The sequence below is a fragment of the Myxine glutinosa genome, chromosome 11 (assembly GCF_964187855.1).
Source record: "Myxine glutinosa chromosome 11, kmMyxGlut1.1, whole genome shotgun sequence".
Taxonomy (NCBI): Eukaryota; Metazoa; Chordata; class Myxini; order Myxiniformes; family Myxinidae; genus Myxine; species Myxine glutinosa.
In genome coordinates this window covers 33,001,144-33,027,432 of record NC_136271.1, presented here as the reverse complement: position 1 = coordinate 33,027,432, position 26,289 = coordinate 33,001,144, and the positions used below count along the sequence as shown (strand labels likewise).

The 26,289-nt window shown below is 40.6% G+C and overlaps 1 protein-coding gene across 3 annotated transcripts in view; it reads right to left on the bottom strand.

The window, feature by feature from the left end:
- Positions 1-26,289, bottom strand: part of RELN (reelin) — a 515,504-nt gene that overhangs the window by 143,931 nt on the left and 345,284 nt on the right. The window contains exons 58-59 of one of the 3 annotated variants that reach the window (XM_078786533.1): positions 15,379-15,452; positions 13,999-15,104 (exon numbers count right to left, since the gene is read on the bottom strand). In XM_078786533.1, the coding sequence (XP_078642659.1) occupies positions 15,062-15,104; positions 15,379-15,452 (117 nt within the window). In that variant the 3' untranslated portion in view covers positions 13,999-15,061. Of the gene's footprint in view, positions 1-13,998; positions 15,105-15,378; positions 15,453-22,766; positions 22,824-26,289 lie in introns of those variants that run through there. The other 2 variants (XM_078786532.1, XM_078786534.1) reach the window with 2 other exon arrangements.

Sequence of the window (26,289 nt, the reverse complement as noted above, 5' to 3'; positions counted from 1 at the left end):
TTGCACTTGTATTAGTGTGGAAAAACCACTTTTCGCACTTGTGTTAGTGTTGAAAAACCACTTTTCGCACTTGTGTTAGTGTTGAAAAACCACTTTTTGCACTTGTGTTAGTGTTGAAAAAACACTTTTAGCACTTGTGTTGGTGCAGGAAACCACTTTTGCACTTGTATTAGTGTGGAAAAACCACTTTTCGCACTTGTGTTAGTGTTGAAAAACCACTTTTCGCACTTGTGTTAGTGTTGAAAAACCACTTTTCGCACTTGGGTTGGTGCAGGAAACCACGTTTGCACTTGTATTAGTGTGGCAAAAACACTTTTTGCACTTGTGACAGTGTTGAAAAACCACTTTTCGCACTTGTGTTAGTGTTGAAAAACCCCTTTTCGCACTTGTGTTGGTGCAGGAAACCACTTTTGCACTTGTATTAGTGTGGAAAAACCACTTTTCGCACTTGTGTTAGTGTTGAAAAACCACTTTTCGCACTTGTGTTGGTGCAGGAAACCACTTTTGCACTTGTATTGGTGTTGAAAAACCACTTTTCGCACTTGTGTTGGTGCAGGAAACCACTTTTGCACTTGTATTAGTGTGGAAAAACCACTTTTCGCACTTGTGTTAGTGTTGACAAACCACTTTTCGCACTTGTGTTAGTGTTGAAAAACCACTTTTCGCACTTGTGTTAGTGTTGAAAAACCACTTTTCGCACTTGTGTTGGTGCAGGAAACCACTTTTGCACTTGTATTAGTGTGGAAAAGACACTTTTTGCACTTGTGATAGTGTTGAAAAACCACTTTTCGCACTTGTGTTAGTGTTGAAAAACCACTTTTCGCACTTGTGTTAGTGTTGAAAAACCACTTTTCGCACTTGTGTTGGTGCAGGAAACCACTTTTGTACTTGTATTAGTGTGGAAAAAACACTTTTTGCACTTGTGTTAGTGTTGAAAGACCACTTTTCGCACTTGTGTTAGTGTGGAAAAACCACTTTTCGCACTTGTGTTAGTGTGGAAAAACCACTTTTCGCACTTGCGTTAGTGTTGAAAACCACTTTTCGCACTTGTGTTGGTGCAGGAAAACACTTTTGCACTTGTATTAGTGTGGAAAAAACACTTTTTGCACTTGTGTTGTGTTGAAAAACCACTTTTCGCACTTGTGTTAGTGTTGAAAAACCACTTTTCGCACTTGTGTTAGTGTTGAAAAACCACTTTTCGCATTTGTGTTGGTGCAGGAAACCACTTTTGCACTTGTATTAGTGTGGAAAAAACACTTTTTGCACTTGTGATAGTGTTGAAAAACCACGTTTCGCACTTGTGTTAGTGTTGAAAAACCACTTTTCGCACTTGTGTTGGTGCAGGAAACCACTTTTGCACTTGTATTAGTGTGGAAAAACCACTTTTCGCACTTGTGTTAGTGTTGAAAAACCACTTTTCGCACTTGTGTTGGTGCAGGAAACCACTTTTGCACTTGTATTAGTGTGGAAAACCACTTTTCGCACTTGTGTTAGTGTTGAAAAACCACTTTTCGCACTTGTGTTAGTGTTGAAAAACCACTTTTCGCACTTGTGTTAGTGTTGAAAAACCACTTTTTGCACTTGTGTTGGTGCAGGAAACCACTTTTGCACTTGTATTGGTGTGGAAAAAATACTTTTTGCACTTGTGTTAGTGTTGAAAAACCACTTTTCGCACTTGTGTTAGTGTTGAAAAACCACTTTTCGCACTTGTGTTAGTGTTGAAAAACCACTTTTCGCACTTGTGTTGGTGCAGGAAACCACTTTTGCACTTGTATTAGTGTGGAAAAAGCACTTTTTGCAGTTGTGATAGTGTTGAAAAACCACTTTTTGCACTTGTGTTAGTGTTGAAAAACCACTTTTCGCACTTGTGTTAGTGTTGAAAAACCACTTTTCGCACTTGTGTTGGTGCAGGAAACCACTTTTGCACTTGTATTAGTGTGGAAAACCACTATTCGCACTTGTGTTAGTGTTGAAAAACCACTTTTCACACTTGTGTTAGTGTTGAAAAACCACCTTTCGCACTTGTGTTGGTGCAGGAAACCACTTTTGCACTTGTATTAGTGTGGAAAAACACTTTTTGCACTTGTGATAGTGTTGAAAAACCACTTTTCGCACTTGTGTTAGTGTTGAAAAACCACTTTTCGCACTTGTGTTAGTGTTGAAAAACCACTTTTCGCATTTGTGTTGGTGCAGGAAACCACTTTTGCACTTGTATTAGTGTGGAAAAAACACTTTTTGCACTTGTGATAGTGTTGAAAAACCACTTTTCGCACTTGTGTTAGTGTTGAAAAACCACTTTTCGCACTTGTGTTGGTGCAGGAAACCACTTTTGCACTTGTATTAGTGTGGAAAAACCACTTTTTGCACTTGTGTTAGTGTTGAAAAAACACTTTTAGCACTTGTGTTGGTGCAGGAAACCACTTTTGCACTTGTATTAGTGTGGAAAAACCACTTTTCGCACTTGTGTTAGTGTTGAAAAACCACTTTTTGCACTTGTGTTGGTGCAGGAAACCACTTTTGCACTTGTATTGGTGTGGAAAAAAACACTTTTTGCACTTGTGTTAGTGTTGAAAAACCACTTTTCGCACTTGTGTTAGTGTTGAAAAACCACTTTTCGCACTTGTGTTAGTGTTGAAAAACCACTTTTCGCACTTGTGTTGGTGCAGGAAACCACTTTTGCACTTGTATTAGTGTGGAAAAACCACTTTTCGCACTTGTGTTAGTGTTGAAAAACCAATTTTTGCACTTGTGTTGGTGCAGGAAACCACTTTTGCACTTGTATTGGTGTGGAAAAAACACTTTTTGCACTTGTGTTAGTGTTGAAAAACCACTTTTCGCACTTGTGTTAGTGTTGAAAAACGACTTTTCACACTTGTGTTAGTGTTGAAAAACCACTTTTCGCACTTGTGTTGGTGCAGGAAACCACTTTTGCACTTGTATTAGTGTGGAAAAACCACTTGAAAACCACTTTTCGCACTTGTGTTAGTGTTGAAAAACCACTTTTCGCACTTGTGTTGGTGCAGGAAACCACTTTTGCACTTGTATTAGTGTGGAAAAACACTTTTTGCACTTGGAATCGTGTTGAAAAACCACTTTTCGCACTTGTGTTAGTGTTGAAAAACCAATTTTCGCACTTGTGTTAGTGTTGAAAAACCACTTTTCGCACTTGTGTTGGTGCAGGAAACCACTTTTGCACTTGTATTAGTGTGGAAAAAGCACTTTTTGCACTTGTGATAATGTTGAAAAACCACTTTTCGCACTTGTGTTAGTGTTGAAAAACCACTTTTCGCAAGTGTGTTGGTGCAGGAAACCACTTTTGAACTTGTATTAGTGTGGAAAAACCACTTTTTGCACTTGTGTTAGTGTTGAAAAACCACTTTTTGCACTTGTGTTAGTGTTGAAAAACCACTTTTCGCACTTGTGTTGGTGCAGGAAACCACTTTTGCACTTGTATTAGTGTGGAAAAAACACTTTTTGCACTTGTGATAGTGTTGAAAAAGCACTTTTCGCACTTGTGTTAGTGTTGAAAAACCCGTTTTCGCACTTGTGTTGGTGCAGGAAACCACTTTTGCACTTGTATTAGTGTGGAAAAAACACTTTTTGCACTTGTGATAGTGTTGAAAAACCACTTTTCGCACTTGTGTTAGTGTTGAAAAACCACTTTTTGCACTTGTGTTAGTGTTGAAAAACCACTTTTCGCACTTGTGTTGGTGCAGGAAACCACTTTTGCACTTGTATTAGTGTGGAAAAAGCACTTTTTGCAGTTGTGATAGTGTTGAAAAACCACTTTTCGCACTTGTGTTAGTGTTGAAAAACCACTTTTCGCACTTGTGTTAGTGTTGAAAAACCACTTTTCGCACTTGTGTTGGTGCAGGAAACCACTTTTGCACTTGTATTAGTGTGGAAAAACCACTATTCGCACTTGTGTTAGTGTTGAAAAACCACTTTTCACACTTGTGTTAGTGTTGAAAAACCACCTTTCGCACTTGTGTTGGTGCAGGAAACCACTTTTGCACTTGTATTAGTGTGGAAAAAACACTTTTTGCACTTGTGATAGTGTTGAAAAACCACTTTTCGCACTTGTGTTAGTGTTGAAAAACCACTTTTCGCACTTGTGTTAGTGTTGAAAAACCACTTTTCGCATTTGTGTTGGTGCAGGAAACCACTTTTGCACTTGTATTAGTGTGGAAAAAACACTTTTTGCACTTGTGATAGTGTTGAAAAACCACTTTTCGCACTTGTGTTAGTGTTGAAAAACCACTTTTCGCACTTGTGTTGGTGCAGGAAACCACTTTTGCACTTGTATTAGTGTGGAAAAACCACTTTTTGCACTTGTGTTAGTGTTGAAAAAACACTTTTCGCACTTGTGTTGGTGCAGGAAACCACTTTTGCACTTGTATTAGTGTGGAAAAACCACTTTTCGCACTTGTGTTAGTGTTGAAAAACCAATTTTTGCACTTGTGTTGGTGCAGGAAACCACTTTTGCACTTGTATTGGTGTGGAAAAAACACTTTTTGCACTTGTGTTAGTGTTGAAAAACCACTTTTCGCACTTGTGTTAGTGTTGAAAAACCACTTTTCACACTTGTGTTAGTGTTGAAAAACCACTTTTCGCACTTGTGTTGGTGCAGGAAACCACTTTTGCACTTGTATTAGTGTGGAAAAACCACTTGAAAACCACTTTTCGCACTTGTGTTAGTGTTGAAAAACCACTTTTCGCACTTGTGTTGGTGCAGGAAACCACTTTTGCACTTGTATTAGTGTGGAAAAACACTTTTTGCACTTGGAATCGTGTTGAAAAACCACTTTTCGCACTTGTGTTAGTGTTGAAAAACCAATTTTCGCACTTGTGTTAGTGTTGAAAAACCACTTTTCGCACTTGTGTTGGTGCAGGAAACCACTTTTGCACTTGTATTAGTGTGGAAAAAGCACTTTTTGCACTTGTGATGATGTTGAAAAACCACTTTTCGCACTTGTGTTAGTGTTGAAAAACCACTTTTCGCACGTGTGTTGGTGCAGGAAACCACTTTTGAACTTGTATTAGTGTGGAAAAACCACTTTTTGCACTTGTGTTAGTGTTGAAAAACCACTTTTTGCACTTGTGTTAGTGTTGAAAAACCACTTTTCGCACTTGTGTTGGTGCAGGAAACCACTTTTGCACTTGTATTAGTGTGGAAAAAACACTTTTTGCACTTGTGATAGTGTTGAAAAAGCACTTTTCGCACTTGTGTTAGTGTTGAAAAACCCGTTTTCGCACTTGTGTTGGTGCAGGAAACCACTTTTGCACTTGTATTAGTGTGGAAAAAACACTTTTTGCACTTGTGATAGTGTTGAAAAACCACTTTTCGCACTTGTGTTAGTGTTGAAAAACCACTTTTTGCACTTGTGTTAGTGTTGAAAAACCACTTTTCGCACTTGTGTTGGTGCAGGAAACCACTTTTGCACTTGTATTAGTGTGGAAAAAGCACTTTTTGCAGTTGTGATAGTGTTGAAAAACCACTTTTCACACTTGTGTTAGTGTTGAAAAACCACTTTTCGCACTTGTGTTAGTGTTGAAAAACCACTTTTCGCACTTGTGTTGGTGCAGGAAACCACTTTTGCACTTGTATTAGTGTGGAAAAACCACTATTCGCACTTGTGTTAGTGTGGAAAAACCACTTTTCACACTTGTGTTAGTGTTGAAAAACCACCTTTCGCACTTGTGTTGGTGCAGGAAACCACTTTTGCACTTGTATTAGTGTGGAAAAAACACTTTTTGCACTTGTGATAGTGTTGAAAAACCACTTTTCGCACTTGTGTTAGTGTTGAAAAACCACTTTTCGCACTTGTGTTAGTGTTGAAAAACCACTTTTCGCACTTGTGTTAGTGTTGAAAAACCACTTTTCGCATTTGTGTTGGTGCAGGAAACCACTTTTGCACTTGTATTAGTGTGGAAAAAACACTTTTTGCACTTGTGATAGTGTTGAAAAACCACTTTTCGCACTTGTGTTAGTGTTGAAAAACCACTTTTCGCACTTGTGTTGGTGCAGGAAACCACTTTTGCACTTGTATTAGTGTGGAAAAACCACTTTTTGCACTTGTGTTAGTGTTGAAAAAACACTTTTCGCACTTGTGTTGGTGCAGGAAACCACTTTTGCACTTGTATTAGTGTGGAAAAACCACTTTTCGCACTTGTGTTAGTGTTGAAAAACCACTTTTTGCACTTGTGTTGGTGCAGGAAACCACTTTTGCACTTGTATTGGTGTGGAAAAAACACTTTTTGCACTTGTGTTAGTGTTGAAAAACCACTTTTCGCACTTGTGTTAGTGTTGAAAAACCACTTTTCGCACTTGTGTTAGTGTTGAAAAACCACTTTTCGCACTTGTGTTGGTGCAGGAAACCACTTTTGCACTTGTATTAGTGTGGAAAAACCACTTTTTGCGCACTTGTGTTAGTGTTGAAAAACCAATTTTTGCACTTGTGTTGGTGCAGGAAACCACTTTTGCACTTGTATTGGTGTGGAAAAAACACTTTTTGCACTTGTGTTAGTGTTGAAAAACCACTTTTCGCACTTGTGTTAGTGTTGAAAAACCACTTTTCGCACTTGTGTTAGTGTTGAAAAACCACTTTTCGCACTTGTGTTGGTGCAGGAAACCACTTTTGCACTTGTATTAGTGTGGAAAAACCACTTGAAAACCACTTTTCGCACTTGTGTTAGTGTTGAAAAACCACTTTTCGCACTTGTGTTGGTGCAGGAAACCACTTTTGCACTTGTATTAGTGTGGAAAAAACACTTTTTGCACTTGGAATAGTGTTGAAAAACCACTTTTCGCACTTGTGTTAGTGTTGAAAAACCAATTTTCGCACTTGTGTTAGTGTTGAAAAACCACTTTTCGCACTTGTGTTGGTGCAGGAAACCACTTTTGCACTTGTATTAGTGTGGAAAAAGCACTTTTTGCACTTGTGATAGTGTTGAAAAACCACTTTTCGCACTTGTGTTAGTGTTGAAAAACCACTTTTCGCACGTGTGTTGGTGCAGGAAACCACTTTTGAACTTGTATTAGTGTGGAAAAACCACTTTTTGCACTTGTGTTAGTGTTGAAAAACCACTTTTTGCACTTGTGTTAGTGTTGAAAAACCACTTTTCGCACTTGTGTTGGTGCAGGAAACCACTTTTGCACTTGTATTAGTGTTGAAAAACCACTTTTCGCACTTGTGTTAGTGTTGAAAAACCCCTTTTCGCACTTGTGTTGGTGCAGGAAACCACTTTTGCACTTGTATTAGTGTGGCAAAATCACTTTTCGTGATTTTGATCACTTTTCACTTTCAATCACTTTCACTTTCAAAATCACTTTCAAAATCACTTTTCAAAATCACTTTTCGCACTTTTCGCACTTGTGTTAGTGTTGAAAAACCACTTTTCGCACTTGTGTTGGTGCAGGAAACCACTTTTGCACTTGTATTAGTGTGGAAAAACCACTTTTCGCACTTGTGTTAGTGTTGAAAAACCACTTTTCGCACTTGTGTTAGTGTTGAAAAACCACTTTTCGCACTTGTGTTGGTGCAGGAAACCACTTTTGCACTTGTATTGGTGTTGAAAAACCACTTTTCGCACTTGTGTTAGTGTTGAAAAACCACTTTTCGCACTTGTGTTGGTGCAGGAAACCACTTTTGCACTTGTATTAGTGTGGAAAAACCACTTTTCGCACTTGTGTTAGTGTTGACAAACCACTTTTCACACTTGTGTTAGTGTTGAAAAACCACTTTTCGCACTTGTGTTAGTGTTGAAAAACCACTTTTCGCACTTGTGTTGGTGCAGGAAACCACTTTTGCACTTGTATTAGTGTGGAAAAACCACTTTTCGCACTTGTGTTAGTGTTGAAAAACCACTTTTCGCACTTGTGTTAGTGTTGAAAAACCACTTTTCGCACTTGTGTTAGTGTTGAAAAACCACTTTTCGCACTTGTGTTGGTGCAGGAAACCACTTTTGCACTTGTATTAGTGTGGAAAAAACACTTTTTGCACTTGTGATAGTGTTGAAAAACCACTTTTCGCACTTGTGTTAGTGTTGAAAACCACTTTTCGCACTTGTGTTAGTGTTGAAAAACCACTTTTCGCACTTGTGTTGGTGCAGGAAACCACTTTTGCACTTGTATTAGTGTGGAAAAACCACTTTTCGCACTTGTGTTAGTGTTGAAAAACCACTTTTCGCACTTGTGTTAGTGTTGAAAAACCACTTTTCGCACTTGTGTTAGTGTTGAAAAACCACTTTTCGCACTTGTGTTGGTGCAGGAAACCACTTTTGCACTTGCATTAGTGTGGGAAAAACCACTTTTCGCACTTGTGTTAGTGTTGAAAAACCACTTTTCGCACTTGTGTTAGTGTTGAAAAACCACTTTTCGCACTTGTGTTGGTGCAGGAAACCACTTTTGCACTTGTATTAGTGTGAAAAAAACACTTTTTGCACTTGTGATAGTGTTGAAAAACCACTTTTCGCACTTGTGTTAGTGTTGAAAAACCCCTTTTCGCACTTGTGTTGGTGCAGGAAACCACTTTTGCACTTGTATTAGTGTGGAAAAAACACTTTTTGCACTTGTGATAGTGTTGAAAAACCACTTTTCGCACTTGTGTTAGTGTTGAAAAACCACTTTTTGCACTTATGTTAGTGTTGAAAAACCACTTTTCGCACTTGTGTTGGTGCAGGAAACCACTTTTGAACTTGTATTAGTGTGGAAAAACCACTTTTCGCACTTGTGTTAGTGTTGAAAAACCACTTTTTGCACTTGTGTTAGTGTTGAAAAACCACTTTTCGCACTTGTGTTGGTGCAGGAAACCACTTTTGCACTTGTATTAGTGTGGAAAAAACACTTTTTGCACTTGTGATAGTGTTGATAAACCACTTTTCGCACTTGTGTTAGTGTTGAAAAACCCCTTTTCGCATTTGTGTTGGTGCAGGAAACCACTTTTGCACTTGTATTAGTGTGGAAAAACCACTTTTCGCACTTGTGTTAGTGTTGAAAAACCACTTTTCGCACTTGTGTTGGTGCAGGAAACCACTTTTGCACTTGTATTGGTGTTGAAAAACCACTTTTCGCACTTGTGTTGGTGCAGGAAACCACTTTTGCACTTGTATTAGTGTGGAAAAACCACTTTTCGCACTTGTGTTAGTGTTGACAAACCACTTTTCGCACTTGTGTTAGTGTTGAAAAACCACTTTTCGCACTTGTGTTAGTGTTGAAAAACCACTTTTCGCACATGTGTTGGTGCAGGAAACCACTTTTGCACTTGTATTAGTGTGGAAAAAACACTTTTTGCACTTGTGATAGTGTTGAAAAACCACTTTTCGCACTTGTGTTAGTGTTGAAAAACCACTTTTCGCACTTGTGTTAGTGTTGAAAAACCACTTTTCGCACTTGTGTTGGTGATGGAAACCACTTTTGCACTTGTATTAGTGTGGAAAAACCACTTTTCGCACTTGTGTTAGTGTTGAAAAACCACTTTTCGCACTTGTGTTAGTGTTGAAAAACCACTTTTCGCACTTGTGTTAGTGTTGAAAAACCACTTTTCGCACTTGTGTTAGTGTTGAAAAACCACTTTTCGCACTTGTGTTAGTGTTGAAAAACCACTTTTCGCACTTGTGTTTGTGTTGAAAAACCACTTTTTTCACTTGTGTTAGTGTTGAAAAACCACTTTTCGCACTTGTGTTGGTGCAGGAAACCACTTTTGCACTTGTATTAGTGTGGAAAAAACACTTTTTGCACTTGTGATAGTGTTGAAAAACCACTTTTCGCACTTGTGTTAGTGTTGAAAAACCACTTTTCGCACTTGTGTTGGTGCAGGAAACCACTTTTGCACTTGTATTAGTGTGGAAAAAACACTTTTTGCACTTGTGATAGTGTTGAAAAACCACTTTTCGCACTTGTGTTAGTGTTGAAAAACCACTTTTCGCACTTGTGTTAGTGTTGAAAAACCACTTTTCGCATTTGTGTTGGTGCAGGAAACCACTTTTGCACTTGTATTAGTGTGGAAAAACACTTTTTGCACTTGTGATAGTGTTGAAAAACCACTTTTCGCACTTGTGTTAGTGTTGAAAAACCACTTTTCGCACTTGTGTTGGTGCAGGAAACCACTTTTGCACTTGTAATAGTGTGGAAAAAACACTTTTCGCACTTGTGTTAGTGTTGAAAAACCACTTTTTGCACTTGTGTTGGTGCAGGAAACCACTTTTGCACTTGTATTAGTGTGGAAAAACCACTTTTCGCAGTTGTGTTAGTGTTGAAAAACCACTTTTCGCACTTGTGTTAGTGTTGAAAAACCACTTTTCGCACTTGTGTTAGTTTTGAAAAACCACTTTTTGCACTTGTGTTGGTGCAGGAAACCACTTTTGCACTTGTATTGGTGTGGAAAAAACACTTTTTGCACTTGTGTTAGTGTTGAAAAACCACTTTTCGCACTTGTGTTAGTGTTGAAAAACCACTTTTCGCACTTGTGTTAGTGTTGAAAAACCACTTTTCGCACTTGTGTTAGTGTTGAAAAACCACTTTTCGCACTTGTGATAGTGTTGAAAAACCACTTTTCGCACTTGTGTTAGTGTTGAAAAACCACTTTTTGCACTTGTGTTAGTGTTGAAAAACCACTTTTCGCACTTGGGTTGGTGCAGGAAACCACTTTTGCACTTGTATTAGTGTGGAAAAAACACTTTTTGCACTTGTGACAGTGTTGAAAAACCACTTTTCGCACTTGTGTTAGTGTTGAAAAACCCCTTTTCGCACTTGTGTTGGTGCAGGAAACCACTTTTGCACTTGTATTAGTGTGGAAAAACCACTTTTCGCACTTGTGTTAGTGTTGAAAAACCACTTTTCGCACTTGTGTTGGTGCAGGAAACCACTTTTGCACTTGTATTGGTGTTGAAAAACCACTTTTCGCACTTGTGTTGGTGCAGGAAACCACTTTTGCACTTGTATTAGTGTGGAAAAACCACTTTTCGCACTTGTGTTAGTGTTGACAAACCACTTTTCGCACTTGTGTTAGTGTTGAAAAACCACTTTTCGCACTTGTGTTAGTGTTGAAAAACCACTTTTCGCACTTGTGTTGGTGCAGGAAACCACTTTTGCACTTGTATTAGTGTGGAAAAGACACTTTTTGCACTTGTGATAGTGTTGAAAAACCACTTTTCGCACTTGTGTTAGTGTTGAAAAACCACTTTTCGCACTTGTGTTAGTGTTGAAAAACCACTTTTCGCACTTGTGTTGGTGCAGGAAACCACTTTTGTACTTGTATTAGTGTGGAAAAAACACTTTTTGCACTTGTGTTAGTGTTGAAAGACCACTTTTCGCACTTGTGTTAGTGTGGAAAAACCACTTTTCGCACTTGTGTTAGTGTGGAAAAACCACTTTTCGCACTTGTGTTAGTGTTGAAAAACCACTTTTCGCACTTGTGTTAGTGTTGAAAACCACTTTTCGCACTTGTGTTGGTGCAGGAAAACACTTTTGCACTTGTATTAGTGTGGAAAAAACACTTTTTGCACTTGTGATAGTGTTGAAAAACCACTTTTCGCACTTGTGTTAGTGTTGAAAAACCACTTTTCGCACTTGTGTTAGTGTTGAAAAACCACTTTTCGCACTTGTGTTGGTGCAGGAAACCACTTTTGCACTTGTATTAGTGTGGAAAAACCACTTTTCGCACTTGTGTTAGTGTGGAAAAACCACTTTTTGCACTTGTGTTAGTGTTGAAAAACCACTTTTCGCACTTGTGTTGGTGCAGGAAACCAGTTTTGCACTTGTATTAGTGTGGAAAAAACACTTTTTGCACTTGTGATAGTGTTGAAAAACCACTTTTCGCACTTGTGTTAGTGTTGAAAAAACACTTCTCGCACTTGTGTTGGTGCAGGAAACCACTTTTGCACTTGTATTAGTGTGGAAAAACCACTTTTCGCACTTGTGTTAGTGTTGAAAAACCACTTTTCGCACTTGTGTTAGTGTTGAAAAACCACTTTTCGCACTTGTGTTAGTGTTGAAAAACCACTTTACGCACTTGTGTTGGTGCAGGAAACCACTTTTGCACTTGTGATAGTGTTGAAAAACCACTTTCCGCACTTGTGTTAGTGTTGAAAAACCACTTTTCGCACTTGTGTTGGTGCAGGAAACCACTTTTGCACTTGTATTAGTGTGGAAAAAACACTTTTTGCACTTGTGTTAGTGTTGAAAAACCACTTTTCGCACTTGTGTTGGTGCGGGAAACCACTTTTGCACTTGTATTAGTGTGGAAAAACCACTTTTTGCACTTGTGTTAGTGTTGAAAAACCACTTTTCGCACTTGTGTTGGTGCAGGAAACCACTTTTACACTTGTATTAGTGAAAAAAACACTTTTTGCACTTGTGATAGTGTTGAAAAACCACTTTTCGCACTTGTGTTAGTGTTGAAAAACCACTTTTCGCACTTGTGTTGGTGCAGAAAACCACTTTTGCACTTGTATTAGTGTGGAAAAACCACTTTTCGCACTTGTGTTAGTGTTGGAAAACCACTTTTCGCACTTGTGTTAGTGTTGAAAAACCACTTTTCGCACTTGTGTTAGTGTTGAAAAACCACTTTTCGCACTTGTGTTAGTGCAGGAAAACACTTTTGCACTTGTATTAGTGTGGAAAAAACACTTTTTGCACTTGTGATAGTGTTGAAAAACCACTTTTCGCACTTGTGTTAGTGTTGAAATACCACTTTTCGCACTTGTGTTGGTGCAGGAAACCACTTTTGCACTTGTATTAGTGTGGAAAAACCACTTTTCGCACTTGTGTTAGTGTTGAAAAACGACTTTTTGCACTTGTGTTAGTGTTGAAAAACCACTTTTCGCACTTGTGTTGGTGCAGGAAACCACTTTTGCACTTGTATTAGTGTGGAAAAAACACTTTTTCACTTGTGATAGTGTTGAAAAACCACTTTTCGCACTTGTGTTAGTGTTGAAAAACCACTTTTCGCACTTGTGTTGGTGCAGGAAACCACTTTTGCACTTGTATTAGTGTGGAAAAACCACTTTTCGCACTTGTGTTAGTGTTGAAAAACCACTTTTCGCACTTGTGTTGGTGCAGGAAACCACTTTTGTACTTGTATTAGTGTGGAAAAAACACTTCTTGCACTTGTGATAGTGTTGAAAAACCACTTTTCGCACTTGTGTTAGTGTTGAAAAACCACTTTTCGCACCTGTGTTGGTGCAGGAAACCACTTTTGCACTTGTATTAGTGTGGAAAAACCACTTTTCGCACTTGTGTTAGTGTTCAAAAACCACTTTTCGCACTTGTGTTAGTGTTGAAAAACCACTTTTCGCACTTGTGTTAGTGTTGAAAAACCACTTTTCGCACTTGTGTTGGTGCAGGAAACCACTTTTGCACTTGCATTAGTGTGGAAAAACCACTTTTCGCACTTGTGTTAAGTGTTGAAAAACCACTTTTCGCACTTGTGTTGGTGCAGGAAACCACTTTTGCACTTGTATTAGTGTGGAAAAACCACTTTTCGCACTTGTGTTAGTGTTGAAAAATCACTTTTCGGCACTTGTGTTAGTGTTGAAAAACCACTTTTCGCACTTGTGTTGGTGCAGGAAACCACTTTTGCACTTGTATTAGTGTGGAAAAAACACTTTTTGCACTTGTGATAGTGTTGAAAAACCACTTTTCGCACTTGTGTTAGTGTTGACAAACCACTTTTCGCACTTGTGTTAGTGTTGAAAAACCACTTTTCGCACTTGTGTTAGTGTTGAAAAACCACTTTTCGCACTTGTGTTGGTGCAGGAAACCACTTTTGCACTTGTATTAGTGTGGAAAAAACACTTTTTGCACTTGTGATAGTGTTGAAAAACCACTTTTCGCACTTGTGTTAGTGTTGAAAAACCACTTTTCGCACTTGTGTTAGTGTTGAAAAACCACTTTTCGCACTTGTGTTGGTGCAGGAAACCACTTTTGCACTTGTATTAGTGTTGAAAAAACACTTTTTGCACTCATGCTTGTGTTGAAAACCACTTTTCGCACTCGTGTTTACAGAAAATAATATTATATTCTTTGCTCTTCATACCTCATTCATTCAAGAAAATAAATAGCACAAATAGCACAAATTGAAGGTGAAGTCCCAAACCCTATTTTCTCCATCACCCCCTAATTTTGCAGATTTGCGATTCATGGGGTTGTTCAAGAATGTAACCCACACGAACCACAAGGCCCTTCTGTATTGACTGAACACAGTGTGGGGTGTCGTGTTCTATGAACTATTGAACTACATAGTGGTCAATGTGGTTAATACGATCGATCAGCCGGTCATCATTCAATTCAGAGGGTTGTGCTTGTTGGGTGCTGGAACAGGAGCAGATTTCCAGCAGGTTCGAATTTAATATGAATCCATTGGCTGCTGGAAGAGAACAGAGGACAATGCCAGCTGTCTGGTGTGTACTTTAAGAACCCAGCCGCAGATCTTTCTTGCCAGGCCAGCTGCTTTGCAAAGAGTTAAGTTCTTAAACAGTTTTCCCACTTCAATGTCTTCAATGGCATGAATCTTTTCAATGTCTTCAACTTTTGGGAATGTCATCGTCATCATGCAGCATGATGCTGGCCTTCTGTGACAGTGAAATAATTTGTGTCAAAGTGACTGTAAAATTGATCAAGGTCATTTGCTTTCACATTGTGTTTTCTGGATCAAGAAATTAATCATATTTTTATTTTTTGGAATAACCTGTTGTATTTTTCCATCCCTGCCAGGATTCTTCGTGTGTTGTTTGTCCATTCTTTCTTTTAGTTTACCTTGGCTTTATGACTGTTAACAGCTTTGATTGAAGCATTTTAAATTAATTTTGGTCCTATATTTGAAAAGCCTGTTTCCCTTATTGAACAAGGATCGCTTTTGGGCATGTCATCGTCATCATGCAGCATGTGGCTGGAGTTAGCATCAGTTCTTGCGGGGTTGTGGCGGTGTCACTTATGTCGTGCCCTCGGAGGTTAAATCAGGAATTTGGAATTTGTCCAGGATGCCGGTGATAGCTTGCCTCCTCTTTGTGAAAGACACCATGGATCTTTAATGTCCACCAACTGGTAGGTGAGTCGCCCAGTTTAACGTCCATTTGTGGGATGGCACACACATTGATGAATTGCTCTGCATTCAAAACACCACGATGACGATTTATAGCCATGTCAGGATTTGAACCCTGGATAGACAGCATACCTCTAGGCTATCCTGCCAAAGTGCTTGTGATTCATGTAAAATGTACACTGATGTCAATGCCAATGCCTTTGGCCAGTACTAGCTCCACAATAATTCTGAGATCAATGCCATAAGATGGCAACAGTTGTTCATTTCTTCAAATTCAGCAAAACCTAGTGCCCTTTAAGCATCAACAAGGGAACTGGGATACAATTGCATCACTTGCCTTTGGTCTTTGCTGTACTCCAGTGTTACAGGGTAGAGTTTGGAACAAACAGGATCTTTGCAGCCCACCACGATCTGGGGATTGGGTTACATATAGGAACTTCAATAACACTGATAAATGTTTTCTCCAATGCGGAAAACAACATTCGTTCAAGGAAATGGAAACAAATGAACAGGAAAGGTATGGATATCCCTCTCTTGTGCTTTGATGAAGGGCACACACCGAAACATCCCTTCAGCTACTTTCCCATGCCAGTTGGCATACCTCTCTCAACAACCAGTTAAGAAAATTCATTCTCCTTGAAACTGTACCTATTGACTTTTCATGTTCACGTCTTGTGAGAGGTATGTTAGGAACTTGTGAGAGGTATGTTATGCATGTCTGCGGAATTGAACTAAATAATAATGATTTGACATCTTTCACAAATCAATAACACTACATCACAAACCAAAACTGAAGAGTGAAGTGGAAAGACAGTGTATTGCTTGGGAAGGCAAGCCGATGCAAGAAATATTGAATTATGCTTTGCATCAACAGCGAATTCAGGCTAGAAACAGTGCTATAAATGCCAAAAAATTGATGCAACTACAGACACAAGCCCTGATAACTACAAATCAACGCAGCAGGTTTCCCTATGTTTCAGGAGATAACCAGAGACCGGAGTGTCAACCCAGAGATGCAAGAGAACAGGTGGAAAGAACAGGCAATGACAGAAACCGGTGTTTCAATTGTGGAGAAATGGGACATTGGAAAAGAAGATGTCCGTATTCCAACAGAAGACAATTTCGCAAGGGAAACCAAGGACAGGGATACTACCAACTACCACCACTTCAGCCAACAAATAGGGCTCCATTGATGAACGCCCCAACTAAGGGAGGACCTCAGCAGAATAGATGGTCTGGAAAACCCTTCTGACTAGACCACAATGAACAAATGTCAGCGCTTCCTTTAATTTCAAGGTCGGCTGCACAAGAACCTAACGTTAATTTAACAGTCAGCGGGCGCAAGGCTCCTTTCTTAATTGATACAGGCGCCACACGTTCCACGTTACGACGAGCAGATTTTCCAAATGTACCATTGTCGAAATTCCAGACAAAGGTAGTAGGAGTATCAGGGATTCCCATAGTCACACCCATCACAAAGGAATTGCGTGTTCAAATTGGCCCATTGAGTGCACATCATGCCTTTCTTGTGGCATCTGACGCTCCAGTAAATTTGATGGGAAGAGACTTATTGTGTAAATTGAACTGTACTGTCACATGTAATGAAAACGGAGTGTACCTAGAAATGCCAGAACACTCCAACGACTTTGTTTTTGATATGCTACAAAGCGCAATAGAGCCAAGAACACATCGATGGGAAATCGAAGATACCCAAATGGCAGAACTTTTGTGCGATAGTTTTATGACATTGAAGGATGAAATGCCCGAAGTACAGGAATGGGTAAGCAGCTACTTGATGGACTCTCTGAAATGGCAAACTGATCTTCACTGTATGACATGTTATGACCCTACAGGAGAGGAGGTGTCCAATTCAGAGAAGGTTTCTAAATACCTGGACACAAGGTACGATGTACATCTGACATCATTGTGGGTAGGAAGACAGGGAGTTGGCATGTCAGTGTCTTTGACGCCAGATCAACAACTCCTGTGGAATCAACCCGAGGCGACGACCCCACACGTCACCTTAGCGGTGGCAGAAGGATATGAAGCAAAAGATGTTGGAACAATGATTGCAACTTTGAAAGACTGCAAAAACATGGGATACATGGGAGAAATTCAGCAAGTCCCACTCTATGACTTAGATGGAGATGGATTTTGCTGGCAGCTCGAAGAGCAGGTGGTTTCTTCTACCTTCATCATGATTGATGAACCATCTGACGCTGAAAATGTTGGGGTATATCTACTCAGCTCCAACACCAACGGTGACCCGGACCCACTCGATCAAATACCAACTTGCTTGTGGACAAAGCATCCAAATGGTGTGGGACGGATCAAGAGTATTGCACCTGTGAGGATCAAGGAAGATGATTCTAAGCCACTGCCTAGAAAGCGCCAATATCCATTAAGACCAGAGGCAAAAGCTGGTATTGCACCAGTCATTCGATCATTGGTGGATCAGGGTTCTATCTTACCTGTGACATTGAATTTGAAATAGTTCGCACTGTGAGTATGTGCAACACTCCTATCTTACCTGTGAAGAAGCCAGGCAAGATTACTTGGAGATTTGTACAGGATCTTCGAGCAATTAATAATTGTGTCATTCCAGCCTATCCGGTGGTCCCTAACCCGATCACCGTACTGTCAAGTATTCCATGCAATACAAAGTTCTACTCTGTAGTGGACTTGTGTTCAGCGTTCTTTAGTGTACCCATTCATGAAGATTCGCGCTATCTTTTTGCGTTCACGTACAATGGTCTACAGTAGGACTGTTTTACCACAAGGGTACACAGAGAGCCCAACTTTGTTTTTGCGTGCTCTACTTGAAGACCTCAGTGACATTGAATTTCCTGGAGGTTCATGATTGTACAATATGTTGATGATCTTCTCATATGCCCGACTTCAAAGGAAGCATGTGAGCAGGACACTGTTGTGCTACTGACAGCATTAGCAGAAAAAGGGCACAAAGCCTCAAGAGATAAGCTGCAGTTCTGTAAAGAAGAGGTGAAATATTTAGGGCATATTTTGAAGGGAGACACAAGATGACTTTGCCCTGAACGTGTGAAGGCGATCAGAGCACTCCCAAAACCTACAACTGTTAAGCAGATGAAATCTTTCCTGGGGACAACAGGGTTTTGCCATCAGTGGATTGCTGATTACACATTACTAACTCGCCCCCTGTTAGACATCAGCTTACCAAGTAGTCCAAATCCTCTGAAATGGACCCCAGAGGCTGAACAAGCTTTTACGACATTGAAAGATGCCTTGGCATCAGCTCCTGCTCTAGGACTGCCAGACTATGAGAAAAATTTATTTCTCTATTCGCATGAGAAAGGAGGATTTGCCCAATCAGTGTTAGCACAAAAACATGGAGGAAAAATGCGCCCCATAGCGTATCACAGCACTAGATTGGATCCAGTAGCACGAGGGTTTCCACAGTGCTTGCGAGCAGTGGCAGCAGCATCGTATGCAGTAGAAGCCACAGCTACGATAGTCCTGGGGTGCCCATTAATTCTTCTTGTTGAGCATGCGGTGGCAACGGTTTTACTGAAGGCAGGAACGCAGCACCTTTCAGCATCAAAAGCTACGACGTATGAACTAGGGTTATTGACGCCGTCAAACCTTACCATTCAACGTTGTCCGACGCTAAATCCAGCATCTTTGTTGTCAACAGAAGAAGATGGTGAGCCCCATGACTGTGCTGAGGTATTAGCACATGCACAAGTACCTCGCATTGACTTAAAGGACGTTCCCATCCCAGATGCAGATCTGGTACTGTATGTTGACGGATCATCATCAAGAGCATTGGATGGTTCACTATCGACAGGATATGCAGTATGTACAGATGGTGAGACATGGGAAAGTGGAAAATTACCAAACACTTATTCGGCTCAACAGGCAGAACTTTTTGCATTAACTAGAGCCTGTTGTTTAGCGGAAAACCAGAGAGTAACCATTTATACAGACTCCAGTTATGCGCATGGGGTTGTTCATGATTATGGTGCCCTCTGGAAACAAAGAGGATTTTTGACATCTTCAGGAAGCCGAATTAAAAACGGGAAGTTGATTGCTAGCCTCTTGGAGGCAATCCTTCTACCATCTGCAATTGCAGTGATCAAATGTGAGGCCCACACAAGAGGAAGAGATGAGGTCTCGCAGGGCAACACAAGGGCGGATGAAGCAGCAAAGCTTGCGGAAAACTCTGAACAAGACCCAGTGATTATACAGGGGCCTGTAAGGATTCCTGAAAACACCCCAATGCTGCAAGACGTCAGCGCCATGCAAGGAGTGGTGGGGGATCAAGAAAAAGATGTGTGGGTTCAGACTGGATGCACATTTGACAATGAACCTAAATTGTGGACTTCTCGCGATGGGCGTGTCGTTGCTCCTCGTGAGCTGTTACCATGGATTGCTCGTCTGGCTCATGGAGTGAGTCATACAGGCAAAGGAGGAATGTGTGCATCGGTGTCAAAACAGTGGTATGCACCTGGATTTACACCTGTGGCAGACCAATGTTGTGCTACATGTCAGGTGTGTCAGGCGTATAATCCAGGAAAAGGTGAAAAGACTGCACAAGGAGCTCACCCCCACCATCAGGTCCGTTTGTACATTTACAAATGGATTTTATTCAAATGGAGAAGTGCGCCGGATTTGAGTTTGTTTTAGTGATTGTAGACATGTTTACAAAGTGGGTAGAAGCTTACCCTTGTCGACATGCAGATGCAAAAACAGTTGTGAAGATTCTGTTGAAGGACTTCATATGTCGCTTTGGAGTTCCTTGCAGGATTTCTTCTGATCAGGGAACGCATTTCACAGCAGAGGTTGTTAAGGAATTGGGAAAGGCAATGCAAATAAACCTTCATCTTCACTGTCCTTATCATCCTCAGTCAGCGGGAGCAGTGGAACGACATAACGGAGTGATAAAGAACAAGTTGGCCAAAATGTGCGCAGAAACCAACTTGAAATGGCCGGATGCCATCCCGCTTGCACTCCTCGCGATTAGGGCTACTCCCAATAGGAGAACGGGATTATCCCCGCATGACATCTTGATGGGAAGACCGATGCGGGTACCTCATTCACCTCCCCTGACGATTAAGGAGATGGATATTCACCAGATGGACGATTTGATGTACTCCTTCTGTATTGAATTGACCAAAATAGTGAAAATGTTTCATTCCCAGGTGAAGGAAGCTTTACCAGAACCTGCAGAGAATGAGTGCCATTCTTTTAAACCTGGAGATTATGTGCACATCAAAATGTTCAAAGGGAAAACCGTTGAAACCACGATGGTCAGGACCACATCAGGTGCTGCTCACAACGCATACTGCAGTGAAATGTCAAGGCAGACCAAGTTGGATTCATGCCTCTCATTGCAAGCAAGCACATGGGGCTAAAGATGACAGTCCCACAGAAAATGAGGCTGCAATTAGCAGCCCAGCAGAACACTAATTGGCGGTTACATGAAAGTCATGATTTTCACTAATTTGGATTACATTTTATCACCACTTGCATTGATAAACATTGCACTTTCAACATTTAGCATTCCGACCTGATATCTAAAAATAGTGACATTTCTTTGCCTACACGACATACAATCATATACTGATATTAGTGCAACTTGAGTAATAACACATCACAACCACACTCATGACCAGGGGATTTACTTAGAGCCCTGGATATAGAGGGATCAGGGAAAGGCAAATAGTCGGACCTATGCTAACTATTAAGGGATTTCCCTTTATTAATCTGGTAGAAAGCTTTCTAGTTATGAGTTTTTAGTATATAACGTTGAATTTTATTGACATGCAATTATGCTATAGGTATGGACGTATACAAGGGGTAGCTCACATGTTTTACAGATGGACACAGGTGGGACAATGGGAAAGATCTTATCAAGACAAGCCGAACAATCAGGAGAAACCGGAGGCTTCTTCTTCGGATACTCCTTGAAAATTGTGATATTTATCCGAGGAATAAGTTCTCTAGTAGTGGGGACTTTGTGTTGCATGGATTATTTCGGGGTAATGAGAAAACAAAATGCAACACTAGTGGCCGACATACAGATATATGATTATGTGGTAGGACATAAGGAAAAGAGAAGTTTGATGGAAGATAGGGAGACACCTTTAGAACCCGATGGATTACACGGAATTAATACTTTTCTACATTTAGCCCACACAAGAGCTGATATAGCAAATGAAAGTAATTGTTGGATATGTACACAAATGCCACATTCTAGTGAAAACGACGTACCATTGGAGGTAGTTCCTTTTGGTTGGGAGGAATTGTGTAGCCGTTTCCCAGGCAGCTTAATAGCAACAGATGATGGACACTCGATGGCAGGAAAATTTGGTTGGGAAAAAGGAGGATATAATTGCCACCAATTTGAGGACAGTTATAGGCCTACATATGATAAGGAAAAAATGCCCTCTCACGTGACTATTCAACAACAAATGAAAGGGTTCATATGTCTCACCAGACCCCAAACCACTAAGAATGATATGTTTATGGGAACCTCCAAATGCCACAATTATGGTTATGATGCGGCCTGGATGAGACTGCCTGTCCCATTAGGAATAAATGGCTCAGAGGGTTTAACCTTGTATTGGGAAGGTACTTGGGGAACGGACGACACGTCGACGTATAATAATACATATTTTGTATGTGGACACAAGGCATATCCGTATCTCCCACTGAGATGGTCCGGATCATGCTTTCTTGGGTTTGTACCCAAGTGTATCCAGGCATAGATACCCTACCCTATCTTCCACCCGAACCAAGCCCGCTAATCTCAGACTTACTTGAAATGAAGATCAAATAGCTGTATGTTGAAATATCTTGAAAAAGTCACAACTTTACATGGGGTGTACTTACTTTTTCAAGTCACTGTACTAACGCTAGTAGACTGGAAACTCAGTGTAATGTCCATCCGAGGGATGGCACACACATTGATTATGCCTGGTCTGGGAAATACCAGGATGATCCATTGCCTGGGAAATACCAGGATGACAGATTATCGTGGTGCAGAGATTCGAATCCAATCAGGCAAGTATGCTGGACTATCCTGGCAGCCGTCTATAGCATTCATTCCCAACTTAAAACAAACTTTGATATTCCCTTTTTGCTGACTCAGAGTTGGAAATGAAACCTGCAGCATGCAGTATAATTCACTCAACTAAATGGGAACCTCCATGTTTAATCACTCCCATCAAATACTTCAATCATGCCAAACTCATGGTTGTCTCACACTGTCTGCTAATATTTAACCATTATGTTTTTTGTGAGACTTCAACTGATTCAACTTATTGAGATTTTAACTTTACATTTTAATAGATAAAGATCACAATAAAATAAGGTTACAAAATAATAACAAGCGTTACGCCTCGTCCCCCGCCGTCGTTGAAGTGATGTGAGTTGACAAAGTGGAAGACGCAAGGCGGCCATCTTGGATTTTGACGTGACGACCCAATTTTCGATAGCGTTCTCCCTTATGCGTAGATACACCCACACACCAGATTAGAAGTTAGTCGTTCGTTTATTTTTCAAGATATTCATCTCACAAGGTTCAGACATACATGGCGGCGGCCATCTTGGATTTTGACGTGGCGACCCAATTTTCAACAGCTTTCTTCGTTATGCCTGGATACACCCACACACCAGATTAGAAGTTAGTAGTTCGTTTATTTTTCAAGATATTTCGCTCACAAGGTTCAGACATATATATGGTGGCGGCCATCTTGGATTTTGACGTGGCGACCCAATTTTCAACAGCTTTCTTCGTTATGCCTGGATACACCCACACACCAGATTAGAAGTTGGTACTTCGCTTATTTTTCAAGATATTCCGCTCACAAGGTTCAGACATATATATGGTGGCGGCCATCTTGGATTTTGACGTGGCGACCCAATTTTCAATAGCTTTCTTCCTTATGCCGAGATACACCCACACACCAGATTAGAAGTTGGTACTTCGCTTATTTTTCAAGATATGCAGGTTACAAGGTTCAGACATACATGGTATCTATATATATAAAACACAGTTTGTGTGTGCGTGTGTGTGTGTGTGTGTAATGTTACCGATAGACTCCGAAACGGAGAGGCTTACGTGCTTGATATTTGGCATAGACATGGCCATTGAGCCTGGGACGAACATGGCTGAGACCATATTTGACGAGATCCATATTTTTTATTCATATTTACGTCAGCGCATTTCAGCGAAGTACCCGCTAATCTCAGCCGGTGCCAGAGCTCGCTGATTCGCTCAGAGCGATCACGTGATGTTCCATCCCGTCACACGTCACACGTTTGCACGTAATTCAGGGCGAAAAGCGATTACGGTTTTTCACCTTTATGCGACCGTGTTTTGTGTCGATTTTGTGCGATATTAATTAAATTTTAATTCATATTTCGTGTTTACGAATTCGAATACGAAGGATTTCCCCTTTCCCCTTTCGATTTTGAATACGAATCGAATATGAGCTTGAGTCGAGAGGGCGAATGTACGGGTCGGGAATGTATGGGTCTCCCTTCCCCCGCCCGACAACGCCGGTACTGGAGGGCGTGGGACGTGGGTCACAGGATCGGTGAGTCTCCAAAATCCGCTTCGTGCTCTTGCGAAGATGCAGGACGATGTCGCGATTGTTGTGCTGCTCTCCGACCATGAGAACTGCAACGTCATTGTTGACTGGCCCTCCCCTTCCCTCTCCCTTCCCCCTCCCCCTCTTCTCCCCTCCCCCTTCCCCCTCCCCCCTCCCACCCCTCTCACCCTCCCATCCCTCACCCTCCCCCCCTCCCCTCCCCCCCTCTTCTCCCCTCTTCTCCACCTCTCCCCCTCCCCTCCCCCCCTCTTCTCCCCTCCCCCCTGTTCCCCTCCCCTCCCCTCCCCCGCCCGGCAATGCCGGGTACTTCTGCTAGTATCTTATATGTAATAAAATATCTTTGTATTGATATTTATTAATTATTTTCATGTTCATCAACTGATCTAAAATGGCTGAGGCTTCATTAAAACAATTGTTGTTTCCAGCCTTCTTACTACCTAACAACAATAATAGCCGATTAACTAATTGTGATGGGTCATTTGGAAGAAAGCTAACACCCGAACCAAGCTTACTTAAAGCATCAATAATATGTTTTTCCTTCTCATTATTCTTACTTTTACCAGCAACAGAAACTCCACAATCAAGTGAGCTTAGTAAATCAATATATACCCTATCTTCCACATTTTCCATATCAAGCGGTTCCTCAAAATAAGGTGAATTAAGCCTATTACTTGTTGCTCGTTTTCCATCTTTTGTTAGAAGAAACATTAATCTTGGAGTTAATTCAACATTTGGTTGAGCAGAACTTAAGAACACCAATTTATCATTAAATATCAATACCTTTTCTTTCACAAGATAGAACTGTGCTGGTTCTTCTGTTGGAATGAGACCTGCTCTGGTTTTTGAATCCGCAGAATATTCATTGTTTTGAAGAGCTTCCACAATATAATTGGGAAGTTGATTTACCTCCTCAAGTTGCCTAAATAATCCTTTATCATCATATTCTAATTCTCCAAGTTCTTGCTCTGTCATTTGACTAAAATCTTTGAGCATTTGAATTTTTTTTGGAGTAAATTCTATCGTGGGAACTGTAGGTGAAATCATTTGTTGAGTTTTTAAAAGTGGTTTAAAATATTTCTCTTGTTTTCTTTCAAACGCTTCTTCCCCCGTCAGTTTCTGTCTCTCTTTCTTCTTTATGTGTTCCTGTTGCTTTACAACTTTTGAAACCAACTCTTGATGTTCCTTAAACTTTCTTGCTCTTTCTTCGGTATTCATTTTCTGTATTTCTTTATTGAAAAATATCATTTACTGAATTGTAAAGGTCAATCGGAAAATTTTCCTTTTCTTTATCATTAAAGTAGATGTGTTCAAATAAATCCTTCTCTTTAAATATGAAATGAAATATGAAATTCTTTATTAACATTAATACGAGTTGTTATTTCTTCTTCACTAATACTTGTATCTCTACTTTTCAGACGTTTGCGTTGAGTCACCTCATCGATATCAAAACCGAATGATAAAATCTTAACTCCATCACCACGCAAATGTTTAATAATTTGTCTCATTCCTTCAGGATTAGTTTCTAAAATCCCAAGACCGTTAGATTTTACTTTATTTAACTCACTCTTACAATATGAATATTTTGTCGTACCAAGACAGACCTCCTCAAATATTTGACCTTCGTTCCTCAATCGCATATGTTCCTCCATTGAAATGTAGTAATAATCCTCACCTTCTACTTCTCCTGGTCGCATTGCTCTGGTTGTAGTACAACAACAACAACAACAACAACAACATGCATTTTAAGGCCATTTTCCCTGCGAGAGCGGGGGTTAGCCTTGCGGTCCCCATGACAATCTTCTCCATTTTGCCCTATTTTCTGCATCTCTCCTTGTTAACCCCCTTGCCCGCATTTCTTCTTCCACCATCTTTAGCCAAGTCTTTCTCGGTCTTCCCCGTCCTCTACTTCCTTCTACATTCATTTCCATCACTCTTCTCAACCAGTCACTTTCATCCTTCCTCAACATATGACCAAACCATCTCAACCTGTTCCTCTTCACAGCATCAATCACAGGCTCTATTCCCATCATCTTTCACAATTCATCATTTGTCTTCCTCTCTCTCAACGATACTCCGCACATCCACCGAACCATTCGCATTTCCACCCTTTCCAGCCTTCGTTGCTGCTCTACATTCATGACCCATGTCTCGCTCCCATAAATCATAACACTTCTCACAATTGCAGCATACACCTTTCCCTTCAGCTTCAACGACACTCCCCTCCTCATCGTCACACTACTCAGTTCCCGAAACTTCTTCCATGCACATCTCACTCTAGCAATCGTTGCCGAGTCTGATCCACCTTCTCCATTCAGCATGTCTCCGAGATAGCAAAATGTTTTCACACCTTCCAGCTTCACGCTGTCTCCAAGATCCAACTCAACATTTCCTCCATCTGCAGCTCCCTCTGTGCACACCTTACATTTGAATGTAGCTGCCACACTGGTTAATGACCCTCTCAGACCGCTACATTTTTGATGAACCCACTCAGCGCACATTGTACATTGAATGGAGTTCACTCCGACACCCTTCCTGCACACAGCACATGGCCACTTCCCAGTTCTTTCCACCTCACCACATGCTTTACCACTTGCCATCACCTTCGTCTTTCCTATATTCACCTTCAGACCTTTTGTCTCCATACATTCCTTCCA